The sequence below is a fragment of the Salvelinus fontinalis genome, chromosome 40 (assembly GCF_029448725.1).
Source record: "Salvelinus fontinalis isolate EN_2023a chromosome 40, ASM2944872v1, whole genome shotgun sequence".
NCBI classification, from domain to species: domain Eukaryota; kingdom Metazoa; phylum Chordata; class Actinopteri; order Salmoniformes; family Salmonidae; genus Salvelinus; species Salvelinus fontinalis.
In genome coordinates, this window is record NC_074704.1 from 2778445 (window position 1) to 2795944 (window position 17500).

At 49.6% G+C, this 17500-nt stretch overlaps 1 protein-coding gene across 5 annotated transcripts in view; it reads left to right on the forward strand.

Moving 5' to 3' along the window:
• Positions 1-17500, forward strand: part of radil (Ras association and DIL domains) — a 122016-nt gene that overhangs the window by 86264 nt on the left and 18252 nt on the right. For all 5 annotated transcript variants that reach the window (XM_055907193.1, XM_055907192.1, XM_055907195.1 and 2 more), the window contains 4 exons: positions 1363-1479; positions 1896-2019; positions 7211-7383; positions 10479-10629. In XM_055907193.1, the coding sequence (XP_055763168.1) occupies positions 1363-1479; positions 1896-2019; positions 7211-7383; positions 10479-10629 (565 nt within the window). The remainder of the gene's footprint in view (positions 1-1362; positions 1480-1895; positions 2020-7210; positions 7384-10478; positions 10630-17500) is intronic.

Sequence of the window (17500 nt, forward strand, 5' to 3'; positions counted from 1 at the left end):
AGGTCATGTCTCTCTAGCTCACCACTGAGGATAGAGGTCATGTCTCTCTAGCTCACCACTGAGGATAGAGGTCATGTCTCTCTAGCTCACCACTGAGGATAGACGTCATGTCTGTCTACCTCACCACTGAGGATAGAGGTCATGTCTCTCTAGCTCACCACTGAGGATAGAGGTCATGTCTCTCTAGCTCACCACTGAGGATAGAGGTCATGTCTCTCTAGCTCACCACTGAGGATAGAGGTCATGTCTGTCTACCTCACCACTGAGGATAGAGGTCATGTCTGTCTACCTCACCACTGAGGATAGAGGTCATGTCTCTCTAGCTCACCACTGAGGATAGAGGTCATGTCTCTCTAGCTCACCACTGAGGATAGAGGTCATGTCTGTCTAGCTCACCACTGAGGATAGAGGTCATGTCTGTCTACCTCACCACTGAGGATAGAGGTCATGTCTCTCTAGCTCACCACTGAGGATAGAGGTCATGTCTCTCTAGCTCACCACTGAGGATAGAGGTCATGTCTCTCTAGCTCACCACTGAGGATAGAGGTCATGTCTGTCTAGCTCACCACTGAGGATAGAAGTCATGTCTGTCTAGTTTACCACTGAGGATAGAGGTCATGTCTGTCTAGCTCACCACTGAGGATAGAGGTCATGTCTGTCTAGTTCACCACTGAGGATAGAGGTCATGTCTGTCTAGCTCACCACTGAGGATAGAGGTCATGTCTGTCTAGCTCACCACTGAGGATAGAGGTCATGTCTGTCTAGCTAACGTGTGTGTGTAGCTAACGTGTGTGTGTAGCTAACGTGTGTGATTGTGTAGCTAATGTGTGTGTAGCTAACATGTGTGTGTGTAGCTAACGTGTGTGTGTGTAGCTAACGTGTGTGTAGCTAATGTGAGTTGGTAGCTAACGTGTGTGTGTGTGTGTGTTTGTGTCTAACCTGTGTGTGTGTTTGTGTGTGTGTGTGTGTGTGTGTGTGTGTGTTTGTGTCTAACCCGTGTGTGTGTGTGTGTGTGTGTGTGTGTGTGTGTGTTTGTGTCTAACCCGTGTGTGTGTGTGTGTGTGTGTGTGTTTGTGTCTAACCTGTGTGTGTGTGTGTGTGTGTGTGTGTGTGTGTGTGTGTGTGTGTGTGTGTGTGTGTGTGTGTGTGTGTGTGTGTGTTTGTGTCTAACCTGTGTGTGTGTGTGTGTGTGTTTGTGTCTAACCTGTGTGTGTGTGTGTGTGTGTGTGTGTGTGTGTTTGTGTCTAACCTGTGTGTGTGTGTGTGTGTGTGTGTGTGTGTGTGTGTGTGTGTGTGTGTGTGTGTTTGTGTCTAACCTGTGTGCGTGTGTGTGTGTTTGTGTCTAACCTGTGTGCGTTCCAGTCCCTGTACATAGTACTTCCTGGTCTGCTGGACTGTAACCCATTCCCAGTGGACAGCTCTGAACCCTGCTGGAGAGGAGGTACAGGGTTTCCTGAGCCCGTACGCAGGGTCCTGCAGGTACCATACATACACACACACACACACACACACACACACACACACACACACACATGGACAGACACACACACACACACATGGACAGACACACACACACACACACACACACACACACACACACACACACACACACACACACACACACACACACACACACACACACACACACACACACACACACACACACACACACACATGATTCCTGCATGGAATATCTTTGGCATTATACATTTTTACATTTCTGTCACTAACCTGTGTGTGTGTGTGTGTGTGTGTGTGTGTGTGTGTGTGTGTGTGTGTGTGTGTGTGTGTCTGTCTGTCTGTCTGTCTGTCTGTCTGTCTGTCTGTCTGTCTGTCTGTCTGTCTGTCTGTCTGTCTGTCTGTCTGTCTGTCTGTCTGTCTGTCTGTCTGTCCAGGTGTTCCAGTGCAGTCAGGAGTTACTCCAGGGGTACCAGGTCCACCCAGAGGTCCAGGCCCAGATGTTCTCCTACCTCTTCTTCTTCTCTAACGTATCTCTCTTCAACCAGCTCATGGACAAGGGTGAGACACACGTGGACGCACACACACGCAAATGGACAGACACGCACACAAACACACATGGACTGACACACAAACACACACAAACGTTTACAATCCATTTGACAGTTTAATAATTTATCCAGAACGACTTCCAGTCAGTCATTCATCTAGAGATAGCTAGGTGAGACAACCACATCTCAGTCCTTCATCTAGAGATAGCTAGGTGAGACAACCACATCTCAGTCCTTCATCTAGAGATAGCTAGGTGAGACCACCACATCTCAGTCATTCATCTAGAGATAGCTAGGTGAGACAACCACATCTCAGTCATTCATCTGGAGATAGCTAGGTGAGACCACCACATCTCAGTCATTCATCTAGAGATAGCTAGGTGAGACCACCACATCTCAGTCATTCATCTAGAGATAGCTAGGTGAGACAACCACATCTCAGTCATTCATCTGGAGATAGCTAGGTGAGACAACCACATCTCAGTCATTCATCTTGAGATAGCTAGGTGAGACCACCACATCTCAGTCATTCATCTTGAGATAGCTAGGTGAGACCACCACATCTCAGTCATTCATCTAGAGATAGCTAGGTGAGACAACCACGTCTCAGTCATCGTAAGTACATTTTCCTCATTAAGGTAGTTATCAGCAAGGTCAGAGCTAGAAGGAAAGTGCGAGTGATTTTTCACAAAAGGCAAGGCTGTGCCTGTTGAAAGGCACGTACATATTTTGTCTTGCCCATTCACCCTCTGAATGACACACATACACAATCCATGTCTCAATTGTCTCAAGGCTTAAACATCCTTCATTCACCTGTCTCCTCCAGTCAATGCCAAAAGAGAATGCCAAGAGTGGGCAAAACTGTCACCAAGGCAAAGGGTGGCTGCTTTGAAAAATGTCAAATATAAAATATAATTTGATTTGTTTAACACTTTTTTGGGTTACTACTTGATTCCATACGTGTTATTTCATAGTTTTGATGTCTTCACTATTATTCTACATTGTAGACAATAGTACAAATAAAGAAAATCTCTTGAATGAGTAGGTGTGTCCAAACTTTTGACTGGTACTGTATCTATATATATATATATATATATGTGCTTTTATTTCTTTCATCACATTCCCAGTAGGTCAGAAGTTTACATTCACTCAATTAGTATTTGGTAGCATTGCCTTTAAACTGTTTAACTTGGGTCAAATGTTTCGGGTTGTCTTTCACAAGCTTCTCACAATAAGTTTGGTTGAATTTTGACCCATTCCTCCTGACAGAGCTGGGGTAGTGAGTGTTTTAATAATACTGATGGGAACATTCATGAGGTAGTGAGTGTTTTAATAATACTGATGGGAACATTCATGAGGTAGTGAGTGTTTTAATAATACTGATGGGAACATTCATGAGGTAGTGAGTGTTTTAATAATACTGATGGGAACATTCATGAGGTAGTGAGTGTTTTAATAATACTGATGGGAACATTCATGAGGTAGTGAGTGTTTTAATAATACTGATGGGAACATTCATGAGGTAGTGAGTGTTTTAATAATACTGATGGGAACATTCATGAGGTAGTGAGTGTTTTAATAATACTGATGGGAACATTCATGAGGTAGTGAGTGTTTTAATAATACTGATGGGAACATTCATGAGGTAGTGAGTGTTTTAATAATACTGATGGGAACATTCATGAGGTAGTGAGTGTTTTAATAATACTGATGGGAACATTCATGAGGTAGTGAGTGTTTTAATAATACTGATGGGAACATTCATGAGGTAGTGAGTGTTTTAGTAATACTGATGGGAACATTCATGAGGTAGTGAGTGTTTTTAATATTTTATCAGAACTAAGAGTGTTGTATTTGGTACAGATCATTAAGTACTAGACCTCAGTCCAGTAATGAATGATGTGGCAGTTGAGCAAGTAGCTAGAGGAAACTCTTCAACTGGTTGAATCAATGTTGTTTCAACGTCATTTGCCAACGTATTTGTGACGTGGAGTCCAGGTGTAAAACACAGTTGGGATTTGCAAAGTAATCAACCAGTGTTGTTTCCATTTCATTTCAACCAAAACATTGAAAATGTGGGTTAAACTTCAATTGAAATACAATTCCACTCGGCATAAACTGGTTGAATCAATGTCGTTTCAATGTAATATGTCAAAGTGTCGTGACGTGACATCTAGGTGGAAAATACATTTGGATGTCAACCTTAGAAACAGATTAATCCTCATGAATAAGGAACCATGAAAAATAGTCAAAATTAACCCGCTTTAATCTAAAGGTTTGTCAGAGGAAATAAACACACACACACAGAGAAACACACACACAGAGAAACACACACATATACACACAGAGAAACACACACACACACAGACACACACAGAGAAACACACACACACAGAGAAACACACACACAGAAAGAAACACAGAGAGAAACACACAGACACACACACACACACACACACACACAGAAACACACAGAGAGAAACACACAGAGATACACACAGAGAAACACAGACAGAGAGGCACACTTCCATTAGTCTGCCTCGGGGTAAATCCCTAGACGAGGAATTGTGTGTGTGTGTGTGTGTGTGTGTGTGTGTGTGTGTGTGTGTGTGTGTGTGTGTGTGTGTGTGTGTGTGTGTGTGTGTGTGTGTGTGTGTGTGTGTGTGTGTGTGTGTGTGTGTGTCAGCATTTTGACGGAGGAGGGGAAAGCAACTCGTGCTTTAGATTTGTCCTTGACCACCTCCCACCTCCCCTCTTCTCTTTTCCTCTGATAGGCTTTATTAATGGAGGGGGGGATGGGGGAGGAAGAGAGATGTCTGGGATGGAGGGTAAGATGGGGGAGCTAAAAGCAATGTAGGGTGAGAGCTGATGACCTTCCTAATAGAGATATTTCTCTCTCTCCCCCTTTCTTTCTCTCTTTCTCTCTCTCTCTCCCCCTTTCTTTCTCTCTTTCTTTATCTCTCTCTCTCCCCCTTTCTCTCTCTCTTTCTTTCTCTCTCTCTCTTTCTCTTTCTCTCTCTCTTCCTCTCTCCCCCTTTCTCTCTCTCTCTCTCTCTCTCTCTCTCTCTCCCCTTTCTCTCGCTGTCTCTCTCTCTGTGTTTGAAAGCACTAGATGTATTAATGTATATATAGACTACATGCTCACTACGGGGCAGCTCTAGCAGGGCAGAAATTTGACCAACTGACTTGTTGGAAAAGTAGCATCCTATGACAGTGCCACGTTGAAAGTCACTGAGCTCTTCAGTAAGGCCATTCTACTGCCAATGTTTGTCTATGGAGATTGCATGGCTGTGTGCTCGATATTATACACCTGTATACGCTTGAAGGGGTGTACACACACTGCTGGCCATGTAGTGTATCTGTTTCTCTCTCTGTTCATTGATGTTTCTCTGGCGGCGATGGTATCCATGGCAACAGCAGGTAGAGCCGATGTCAGATGCCATAGCAACCAGGGCAGAGAGAGGCAGAGAGAGATAGCTGAGTGGTATTGTGTGTTAGTGTTTGCTGTGACAAACGGTGACCTGTAAGCAGATTATATCAGAAGACCATTTCTGCTGAGGACTAAGGTCCAGGTTTTGTGTGTGTTGTGTCTGAGGGGTTAAGGTTCAGTCTCTCAGAGCAGCGAGGACATATGATCATATTCCCAGACTGTAAGCCTATTAATTAAGGGGAGGGGGTGATGGGGGGAACCCATTGGCTGGGGCGGAGGGGGGGTGGAGCTGTAACCCTGGGGTGAAGGAGGAGGGGGTATGGAGCTGTACCCCTGGGGTGAAGGAGGAGGGGATATGGAGCTGTACCCCTGGGGTGAAGGAGGAGGGGGTATGGAGCTGTACCCCTGGGGTGAAGGAGGAGGGGGTATGGAGCTGTACCCCTGGGGTGGGGTAGGAGGGGGTGATGGAGGAGGGGGTGATGGAGCTGTACCCCTGGGGGGGTAGGAGGGGGTGATGGAACTGTACCCCTGGGGTGGGGTAGGAGGGGGTATGGAGCTGTACCCCTGGGGTGGGGTAGGAGGGGGTATGGAGCTGTACCCCTGGGGTGGGGTAGGAGGGGGTGATGGAGGAGGGGGTGATGGAGCTGTACCCCTGGGGTGGGGTAGGAGGGGGTGATGGAGGAGGGGGTGATGGAGCTGTACCCCTGGGGTGGGGTAGGAGGGGGTGATGGAGGAGGGGGTGATGGAGGAGGGGGTGATGGAGCTGTACCCCTGGGGTGGGGTAGGAGGGGGTGATGGAGGAGGGGGTGATGGAGGATGGGGTGATGGAGCTGTACCCCTGGGGTGGGGTAGGAGGAGGTGATGGAGGATGGGGTGATGGAGCTGTACCCCTGGGGGGGGGGGGGGGGGGGGGGGGGTAGGAGGAGGTGAAGGAGGAGGAGGGTTGGACAGGGATTAGCTGCTGTACCTCTTAAAGTGACACTAATGACTCCAGTCTCATTTCCACCTCATGTAATACCTGGTTTACTGAACAAAAGGCACCTCTCAATAGGTGGTCCAGGTTAGTCATGACATGTGGGGGGTGGGGGGGGGGGGGGGGGGGGGCTAGAAAGAGAGAGAGCGGAAGAGGGGGATAGAGAGAGAGCGGAAGAGGGGGAGAGGGGGAGAGAGAGAGCGGAAGAGGGGGAGAGAGCGAGCGGAAGAGGGGGAGAGAGAGAGTACATCAGTCTAATTCTGTGACATCGCTGTTAGGAAGGTCACCCGTTCTCACCCTACACCACTTTTAGTCTCCCCCTCCCTCACCCACTCACCCCTCCCTCACCAAACATGTAGCAGGCTGATAGAGAGTAATGATTGGTGGACTGCAGTCTCTGCTGTCTCCATAGTAACACCTAACTGCACAGAATTCTATGTGTGTGTGCATGTGTGTCTGACTCTGTAGTTCTGGTTAGCCACTCGATGGTGTGTGTGTGTGTGTGTGTGTGTGTGTGTGTGTGTGTGTGTGTGTGTGTGTGTGTGTGTGTGTGTGTGTGTGTGTGTGTGTGTGTGTGTGTGTGTGTGTGTGTGTGTGTGTGTGTGTGTGTGAGAGAGAGAGAGTGAGAGAGGGTGAGAGAGAGTGAGAGAGAGTGAGAGAGAGAGAGAGAGAGAGAGAGAGAGAGAGAGAGAGATGTGGAAGACTAACCAGACAGGTGTGGAATGTGTTCTGGTATAACTGTGGAAATAACGGTATCTTTATTTGTGTGGTGTCTGTCTCTGTGTGTGTGTGGTGTAGGTCCGTCGCGGGGCTGGTTCCAGCGCTCTAAGGTTCTCCAGGTTCAGGCCTGTGTCAGGATGGTTCTAGAGTGGACTAGGAAGGCGGGGCTTAGTTACCTGGCAGACAAGTTCTTCAACAAGTTCAACAGCGCTGTCAGCATCCTGGCCACACCCCCTCAGCAGCTAACACAGGTAACATCACACACCTGACCTCTGACCCTGTCAGCATCCTGGCCACACCCCCTCAGCAGCTTACACAGGTAACATCACACACCTGACCTCTGACCCTGTCAGCATCCTGGACACACCTCCTCAGCAGCTAACACAGGTAACATCACACACCTGACCTCTGACCCTGTCAGCATCCTGGCCACACCTCCTCAGCAGCTAACACAGGTAACATCCCACACCTAACCTCTGACCCTGTCAGCATCCTGGCCACACCTCCTCAGCAGCTAACACAGGTAACATCACACACCTGACCTCTGACCCTGTCAGCATCCTGGCCACACCTCCTCAGCAGCTAACACAGGTAACATCACACACCTGACCTCTGACCCTGTCAGCATCCTGGCCACACCCCCTCAGCAGCTAACACAGGTAACATCACACACCTGACCTCTGACCCTGTCAGCATCCTGGCCACACCTCCTCAGCAGCTAACACAGGGAACATCACACACCTGACCTCTGACCCTGTCAGCATCCTGGCCACACCCCCTCAGCAGCTATCACAGGTAACATCACACACCTGACCTCTGAGCCTGTCAGCATCCTGGCCACACCCCCTCAGCAGCTAACACATGTAACATCACACACCTGACCTGGGTCAGTCATGGTGTGGGGTGGCATTTCTTTGGGGGGCCGCACAGCCCTCCATGTGCTCGCCAGAGGTAGCCTGACTGCCATTAGGTACCGAGATGAGATCCTCAGACCCCTTGTGAGACCATATGCTGGTGCGGTTGGCCCTGGGTTCCTCCTAATGCAAGACAATGCTAGACCTCATGTGGCTGGAGTGTGTCAGCAGTTCCTGCAAGAGGAAGGCATTGATGCTATGGACTGGCCCGCCCGTTCCCCAGACCTGAATCCAATTGAGCACATCTGGGACATCATGTCTCGCTCCATCCACCAACGCCACGTTGCACCACAGACTGTCCAGGAGTTGGCGGAAGCTTTAGTCCAGGTCTGGGAGGAGATCCCTCAGGAGACCATCCGCCACCTCATCAGGAGCATGCCCAGGCTATGTAGGGAGGTCATGCAGGCACGTGGAGGCCACACACACTACTGAGCCTCATTTTGACTTGTTTTAAGGACATTACATCAAAGTTGGATCAGCCTGTAGTGTGGTTTTCCACTTTAATTTTGAGTGTGACTCCAAATCCAGACCTCCATGGGTTGATAAATTTGATTTCCATTGATCATTTTTGTGTGATTTTGTTGTCAGCGCATTCAACTATGTAAAGAAAAAAGTATTTAATAAGAATATTTCATTCATTCAGATCTAGGATGTGTTATTTTATTGTTCCCTTTATTTTTTTGAGCAGTGTATTTATTTATATATATACACTGCTCAAAAAAATAAAGGGAACACTTAAACAGCACAATGTAACTCCAAGTCAATCACACTTCTGTGAAATCAAACTGTCCACTTAGGAAGCAACACTGATTGACAATAAATGTCACATGCTGTTGTGCAAATGGAATAGACAAAAGGTGGAAATTATAGGCAATTAGCAAGACACCCCCCAAAACAGGAGTGATTCTGCAGGTGGGGACCACAGACCACTTCTCAGTTCCTATGCTTCCTGGCTGATGTTTTGGTCACTTTTGAATGCTGGCGGTGCTCTCACTCTAGTGGTAGCATGAGACGGAGTCTACAACCCACACAAGTGGCTCAGGTAGTGCAGCTCATCCAGAATGGCACATCAATGCGAACTGTGGCAAAAAGGTTTGCTGTGTCTGTCAGCGTAGTGTCCAGAGCATGCAGGCGCTACCAGGAGACAGTTCAGTACATCAGGAGACGTGGAGGAGGCCGTAGGAGGGCAACAACCCAGCAGCAGGACCGCTACCTCCGCCTTAGTGCAAGGAGGTGCACTGCCAGAGCCCTGCAAAATGACCTCCAGCAGGCCACAAATGTGCATGTGTCAGCATATGGTCTCACAAGGGGTCTGAGGATCTCATCTCGGTAGCTAATGGCAGTCAGGCTACCTCTGGCGAGCACATGGAGGGCTGTGCGGCCCCACAAAGAAATGCCACCCCACACCATGACTGACCCATCGCCAAACCGGTCATGCTGGAGGATGTTGCAGGCAGCAGAACGTTCTCCACGGCGTCTCCAGACTCTGTCACGTCTGTCACATGTGCTCATGTGCTCAGTGTTAACCTGCTTTCATCTGTGAAGAGCACAGGGCGCCAGTGGCGAATTTGCCAATCTTGGTGTTCTCTGGCAAATGCCAAACGTCCTGCACGGTGTTGGGCTGTAAGCACAACCCCCACCTGTGGACGTCGGGCCCTCATACCACCCTCATGGAGTCTGTTTCTGACCGTTTGAGCAGACACATGCACATTTGTGGCTTGCTGGAGGTTATTTTGCAGGGCTCTGGCAGTGCACCTCCTTGCACAACGGCGGAGGTAGCGGTCCTGCTGCTGGGTTGTTGCCCTCCTACGGCCTCCTCCACGTCTCCTGATGTACTGGCCTGTCTCCTGGTAGCGCCTGCATGCTCTGGACACTACGCTGACAGACACAGCAAACCTTTTTGCCACAGTTCGCATTGATGTGCCATCCTGGATGAACTGCACTACCTGAGCCACTTGTGTGGGTTGTAGACTCCGTCTCATGCTACCACTAGAGTGAGAACACCGCCAGCATTCAAAAGTGACCAAAACATCAGCCAGGAAGCATAGGAACTGAGAAGTGGTCTGTGGTCCCCACCTGCAGAATCACTCCTGTTTTGGGGGGTGTCTTGCTAATTGCCTATAATTTCCACCTTTTGTCTATTCCATTTGCACAACAGCATGTGAAATTTATTGTCAATCAGTGTTGCTTCCTAAGTGGACAGTTTGATTTCACAGAAGTGTGATTGACTTGGAGTTACATTGTGTTGTTTAAGTGTTCCCTTTATTTTTTTGAGCAGTGTATTTATTTATATATTTCTCTATATATTTTTAGATGAGTTGGAAGGGGCTGTGTGCGGACCACTCCAGTCTGAAGCTAGTCTATATATTCTGATATATGTACCCATTTATATTCTGATATATTTATTTATATATTTCTCTCTATATTTCTAGATGAGTTGGAAGGTGCTGTGCGCGGACCACCCCAGTCTGAAGCCGGTTCAGCTGCATGGCCTGTTGACTCAGTACCAGTTGACAGCTGAGATGGGGCCTGTTCCTATCTGGCAGCCCAGCAGTGAGGATGAGGCATACATATACAGGACAGGTACCTGTTGGGGGGGGGGGGGGGGGTCTGTGTGGATTCTAACCCCTGGTCTGCTGTGTCTATGTGGATTCTAACCCCTGGTCTGTGTGGGTTCTAACCCCTGGTCTGCTGTGTCTATGTTGATTCTAACCCCTGGTCTGTGTGGATTCTAACACCTGGTCTGCTGTGTCTGTGTGGATTCTAACCCCTGGTCTGTGTGTCTATGTTGATTCTAACCCCTGGTCTGCTGTGTCTGTGTGGATTCTAACCCCTGGTCTGCTGTGTCTGTGTGGATTCTAACCCCTGGTCTGTGTGGATTCTAACCCCTGGTCTGCTGTGTCTGTGTGGATTCTAACCCCTCGTCTGCTGTGTCTGTGTGGATTCTAACCCCCTGGTCTGCTGTGTCTGTGTGGATTCTAACCCCTGGTCTGCTGTGTCTGTGTGGATTCTAACCCCTGGTCTGCTGTGTCTGTGTGGATTCTAACCCCAGGTCTGTGTGGATTCTAACCCCTGGTCTGCTGTGTCTGTGTGGATTCTAACCCCTGGTCTGCTGTGTCTGTGTGGATTCTAACCCCTGGTCTGCTGTGTCTGTGTGGATTCTAACCCCTGGTCTATTTGGATTCTAACCCCTGGTCTGTGTGGATTCTAACCCCTGGTCTGCTGTGTCTGTGTGGATTCTAACCCCTGGTCTATGTGGATTCTAACCCCTGGTCTGTGTGGATTCTAACCCCTGGTCTGTGTGGATTCTAACCCCTGGTCTGTGTGGATTCTAACCCCTGGTCTGCTGTGTCTGTGTGGATTCTAACCCCTGGTCTATGTGGATTCTAACCCCTGGTCTGCTGTGTCTGTGTGGATTCTAACCCCTGGTCAGTGTGGATTCTAACCCCTGGTCTGTGTGGATTCTAACCCCTGGTCTATGTGGATTCTAACCCCTGGTCTGTGTGGATTCTAACCCCTGGTCTGCTGTGTCTGTGTGGATTCTAACCCCTGGTCTATGTGGATTCTAACCCCTGGTCTGTGTGGATTCTAACCCCTGGTCTGCTGTGTCTATGTGGATTCTAACCCCTGGTCTGCTGTGTCTGTGTGGATTCTAACCCCTGGTCTGCTGTGTCTGTGTGGATTCTAACCCCTGGTCTGCTGTGTCTATGTGGATTCTAACCCCTGGTCTGGTGTGTCTATGTGGATTCTAACCCCTGGTCTGTGTGGATTCTAACCCCTGGTCTGTGTGGATTCTAACCCCTGGTCTGCTGTGTCTATGTGGATTCTAACCCCTGGTCTGCTGTGTCTATGTGGATTCTAACCCCTGGTCTGTAGTGTCTGTGTGGATTCTAACCCATGGTCTGCTGTGTCTGTGTGGATTCTAACCCCTGGTCTGCTGTGTCTGTGTGGATTCTAACCCCTGGTCTGCTGTGTCTGTGTGGATTCTAACCCCCGGTCTGCTGTGTCTATGTGGATTCTAATCCCTGGTCTGCTGTGTCTGTGTGGATTCTAACCCCTGGTCTGCTGTGGATTCTAACCCCTGGTCTGTGTGGATTCTAACCCCTGGTCTATGTGGATTCTAACCCCTGGTCTGTTGTGTCTGTGTGGATTCTAACCCCTGGTCTGCTGTGTCTGTGTGGATTCTAACCCCTGGTCTGCTGTGTCTGTGTGGATTCTAACCCCTGGTCTGCTGTGTCTGTGTGGATTCTAACCCCTGGTCTGCTGTGTCTGTGTGGATTCTAACCCCTGGTCTGTGTGGATTCTAACCCCTGGTCTGTGTGGATTCTAACCCCTGGTCTATGTGGATTCTAACCCCTGGTCTGTGTGGATTCTAACCCCTGGTCTGCTGTGTCTGTGTGGATTCTAACCCCTGGTCTATGTGGATTCTAACCCCTGGTCTGTGTGGATTCTAACCCCTGGTCTGCTGTGTCTATGTGGATTCTAACCCCTGGTCTGCTGTGTCTGTGTGGATTCTAACCCCTGGTCTGCTGTGTCTGTGTGGATTCTAACCCCTGGTCTGCTGTGTCTATGTGGATTCTAACCCCTGGTCTGGTGTGTCTATGTGGATTCTAACCCCTGGTCTGTGTGGATTCTAACCCCTGGTCTGTGTGGATTCTAACCCCTGGTCTGCTGTGTCTATGTGGATTCTAACCCCTGGTCTGCTGTGTCTATGTGGATTCTAACCCCTGGTCTGTAGTGTCTGTGTGGATTCTAACCCATGGTCTGCTGTGTCTGTGTGGATTCTAACCCCTGGTCTGCTGTGTCTGTGTGGATTCTAACCCCTGGTCTGCTGTGTCTGTGTGGATTCTAACCCCCGGTCTGCTGTGTCTATGTGGATTCTAATCCCTGGTCTGCTGTGTCTGTGTGGATTCTAACCCCTGGTCTGCTGTGGATTCTAACCCCTGGTCTGTGTGGATTCTAACCCCTGGTCTATGTGGATTCTAACCCCTGGTCTGTTGTGTCTGTGTGGATTCTAACCCCTGGTCTGCTGTGTCTGTGTGGATTCTAACCCCTGGTCTGCTGTGTCTGTGTGGATTCTAACCCCTGGTCTGCTGTGTCTGTGTGGATTCTAAACCCTGGTCTGTTGTGTCTGTGTGGATTCTAACCCCTGGTCTGTGTGGATTCTAACCCCTGGTCTGTGTGGATTCTAACCCCTGGTCTGTGTGGATTCTAACCCCTGGTCTATGTGGATTCTAACCCCTGGTCTGTGTGGATTCTAACCCCTGGTCTGCTGTGTCTGTGTGGATTCTAACCCTTGGTCTGTGTGAGTTCTAACCCCTGGTCTGTGTGGATTCTAACCCCTGGTCTGCTGTGTCTGTGTGGATTGTAACCCCTGGTCTGCTGTGTCTGTGTGGATTCTAACCCCTGGTCTGTGTGGATTCTAACCCCTGGTCTGCTGTGTCTATGTGGATTCTAACCCCTGGTCTGCTGTGTCTGTGTGGATTCTAACCCCTGGTCTGTGTGGGTTCTAACACCTGGTCTGTGTGGATTCTAACCCCTGGTCTGTGTGGACTCTAACCCCTGGTCTGTGTGGATTCTAACCCCTGGTCTGTGTGGATTCTAACCCCTGGTCTGCTGTGTCTGTGTGGATTCTAACCCCTGGTCTGCTGTGGATTCTAACCCCTGGTCTGTGTGGATTCTAACCCCCGGTCTGCTGTGTCTGTGTGGATTCTAACCCCTGGTCTGTGTGGATTCTAACCCCTGGTCTGCTGTGTCTGTGTGGATTCTAACCCCTGGTCTGTGTGGATTCTAACCCCTGGTCTGTGTGGATTCTAACCCCTGGTCTGCTGTGTCTGTGTGGATTCTAACCCCTGGTCTGTGTGGATTCTAACCCCTGGTCTGTGTGGATTCTAACCCCTGGTCTGCTGTGGATTCTAACCCCTGGTCTATTTGGATTCTAACCCCTGGTCTGCTGTGGATTCTAACCCCTGGTCTGTGTAGATTCTAACCCCTGGTCTGTGTGGATTCTAACCCCTGGTCTGTGTGGATTCTAACCCCTGGTCTGTGTGGATTCTAACCCCTGGTCTGCTGTGTCTATGTGGATTCTAACCCCTGGTCTGCTGTGTCTGTGTGGATTCTAACCCCTGGTCTGCTGTGTCTGTGTGGATTCTAACCCCTGGTCTGCTGTGTCTGTGTGGATTCTAACCCCTGGTCTGTGTGGATTCTAACCCCTGGTCTGCTGTGGATTCTAATCCCTGGTCTGCTGTGTCTGTGTGGATTCTAACCCCTGGTCTGTGTGGATTCTAACACCTGGTCTGCTGTGGATTCTAACCCCTGGTCTGCTGTGGATTCTAACCCCTGGTCTGCTGTGTCTGTGTGGATTCTAACCCCTGGTCTGCTGTGTCTGTGTGGATTCTAACCCCTGGTCTGCTGTGTCTGTGTGGATTCTAACCCCTGGTCTGCTGTGTCTGTGTGGATTCTAACCCCTGGTCTGCTGTGTCTGTGTGGATTCTAACCCCTGGTCTGTGTTGATTCTAACCCCTGGTCTGCTGTGTCTGTGTGGATTCTAACCCCTGGTCTGCTGTGTCTGTGTGGATTCTAACCCCTGGTCTGTGTGGATTCTAACCCCTGGTCTGCTGTGTCTGTGTGGATTCTAACCCCTGGTCTATGTGGATTCTAATCCCTGGTCTGTGTGGATTCTAACCCCTGGTCTGCTGTGTCTGTGTGGATTCTAACCCCTGTTCTGTGTGGATTCTAACCCCTGGTCTGTGTGGATTCTAATCCCTGGTCTGTGTGGATTCTAACCCCTGGTCTGCTGTGTCTATGTGGATTCTAACCCCTGGTCTGCTGTGTCTGTGTGGATTCTAACCCCTGGTCTGCTGTGTCTGTGTGGATTCTAACCCCTGGTCTGCTGTGTCTGTGTGGATTCTAACCCCTGGTCTGTGTGGATTCTAACCCCTGGTCTGTAGTGTCTGTGTGGATTCTAACCCCTGGTCTGTAGTGTCTGTGTGGATACTAACCCCTGGTCTGTGTGGATTCTAACCCCTGGTCTGTAGTGTCTGTGTGGATTCTAACCCCTGGTCTGTGTGGATTCTAACCCCTGGTCTGTGTGGATTCTAACCCCTGGTCTATGTGGATTCTAACCCCTGGTCTGTGTGGATTCTAACCCCTGGTCTGCTGTGTCTGTGTGGATTCTAACCCCTGGTCTATGTGGATTCTAACCCCTGGTCTGTGTGGATTCTAACCCCTGGTCTGCTGTGTCTATGTGGATTCTAACCCCTGGTCTGCTGTGTCTGTGTGGATTCTAACCCCTGGTCTGCTGTGTCTGTGTGGATTCTAACCCCTGGTCTGCTGTGTCTGTGTGGATTCTAACCCCTGGTCTGCTGTGTCTGTGTGGATTCTAACCCCTGGTCTGGTGTGTCTATGTGGATTCTAACCCCTGGTCTGTGTGGATTCTAACCCCTGGTCTGTGTGGATTCTAACCCCTGGTCTGCTGTGTCTATGTGGATTCTAACCCCTGGTCTGCTGTGTCTATGTGGATTCTAACCCCTGGTCTGTAGTGTCTGTGTGGATTCTAACCCATGGTCTGCTGTGTCTGTGTGGATTCTAACCCCTGGTCTGCTGTGTCTGTGTGGATTCTAACCCCTGGTCTGCTGTGTCTGTGTGGATTCTAACCCCCGGTCTGCTGTGTCTATGTGGATTCTAATCCCTGGTCTGCTGTGTCTGTGTGGATTCTAACCCCTGGTCTGCTGTGGATTCTAACCCCTGGTCTGTGTGGATTCTAACCCCTGGTCTATGTGGATTCTAACCCCTGGTCTGTTGTGTCTGTGTGGATTCTAACCCCTGGTCTGCTGTGTCTGTGTGGATTCTAACCCCTGGTCTGCTGTGTCTGTGTGGATTCTAACCCCTGGTCTGCTGTGTCTGTGTGGATTCTAAACCCTGGTCTGTTGTGTCTGTGTGGATTCTAACCCCTGGTCTGTGTGGATTCTAACCCCTGGTCTGTGTGGATTCTAACCCCTGGTCTGTGTGGATTCTAACCCCTGGTCTATGTGGATTCTAACCCCTGGTCTGTGTGGATTCTAACCCCTGGTCTGCTGTGTCTGTGTGGATTCTAACCCTTGGTCTGTGTGAGTTCTAACCCCTGGTCTGTGTGGATTCTAACCCCTGGTCTGCTGTGTCTGTGTGGATTGTAACCCCTGGTCTGCTGTGTCTGTGTGGATTCTAACCCCTGGTCTGTGTGGATTCTAACCCCTGGTCTGCTGTGTCTATGTGGATTCTAACCCCTGGTCTGCTGTGTCTGTGTGGATTCTAACCCCTGGTCTGTGTGGGTTCTAACCCCTGGTCTGTGTGGATTCTAACCCCTGGTCTGTGTGGACTCTAACCCCTGGTCTGTGTGGATTCTAACCCCTGGTCTGTGTGGATTCTAACCCCTGGTCTGCTGTGTCTGTGTGGATTCTAACCCCTGGTCTGCTGTGGATTCTAACCCCTGGTCTGTGTGGATTCTAACCCCCGGTCTGCTGTGTCTGTGTGGATTCTAACCCCTGGTCTGTGTGGATTCTAACCCCTGGTCTGCTGTGTCTGTGTGGATTCTAACCCCTGGTCTGTGTGGATTCTAACCCCTGGTCTGTGTGGATTCTAACCCCTGGTCTGCTGTGTCTGTGTGGATTCTAACCCCTGGTCTGTGTGGATTCTAACCCCTGGTCTGTGTGGATTCTAACCCCTGGTCTGCTGTGGATTCTAACCCCTGGTCTATTTGGATTCTAACCCCTGGTCTGCTGTGGATTCTAACCCCTGGTCTGTGTAGATTCTAACCCCTGGTCTGTGTGGATTCTAACCCCTGGTCTGTGTGGATTCTAACCCCTGGTCTGTGTGGATTCTAACCCCTGGTCTGCTGTGTCTATGTGGATTCTAACCCCTGGTCTGCTGTGTCTGTGTGGATTCTAACCCCTGGTCTGCTGTGTCTGTGTGGATTCTAACCCCTGGTCTGCTGTGTCTGTGTGGATTCTAACCCCTGGTCTGTGTGGATTCTAACCCCTGGTCTGCTGTGGATTCTAATCCCTGGTCTGCTGTGTCTGTGTGGATTCTAACCCCTGGTCTGTGTGGATTCTAACACCTGGTCTGCTGTGGATTCTAACCCCTGGTCTGCTGTGGATTCTAACCCCTGGTCTGCTGTGTCTGTGTGGATTCTAACCCCTGGTCTGCTGTGTCTGTGTGGATTCTAACCCCTGGTCTGCTGTGTCTGTGTGGATTCTAACCCCTGGTCTGTGTTGATTCTAACCCCTGGTCTGCTGTGTCTGTGTGGATTCTAACCCCTGGTCTGCTGTGTCTGTGTGGATTCTAACCCCTGGTCTGTGTGGATTCTAACCCCTGGTCTGCTGTGTCTGTGTGGATTCTAACCCCTGGTCTATGTGGATTCTAATCCCTGGTCTGTGTGGATTCTAACCCCTGGTCTGCTGTGTCTGTGTGGATTCTA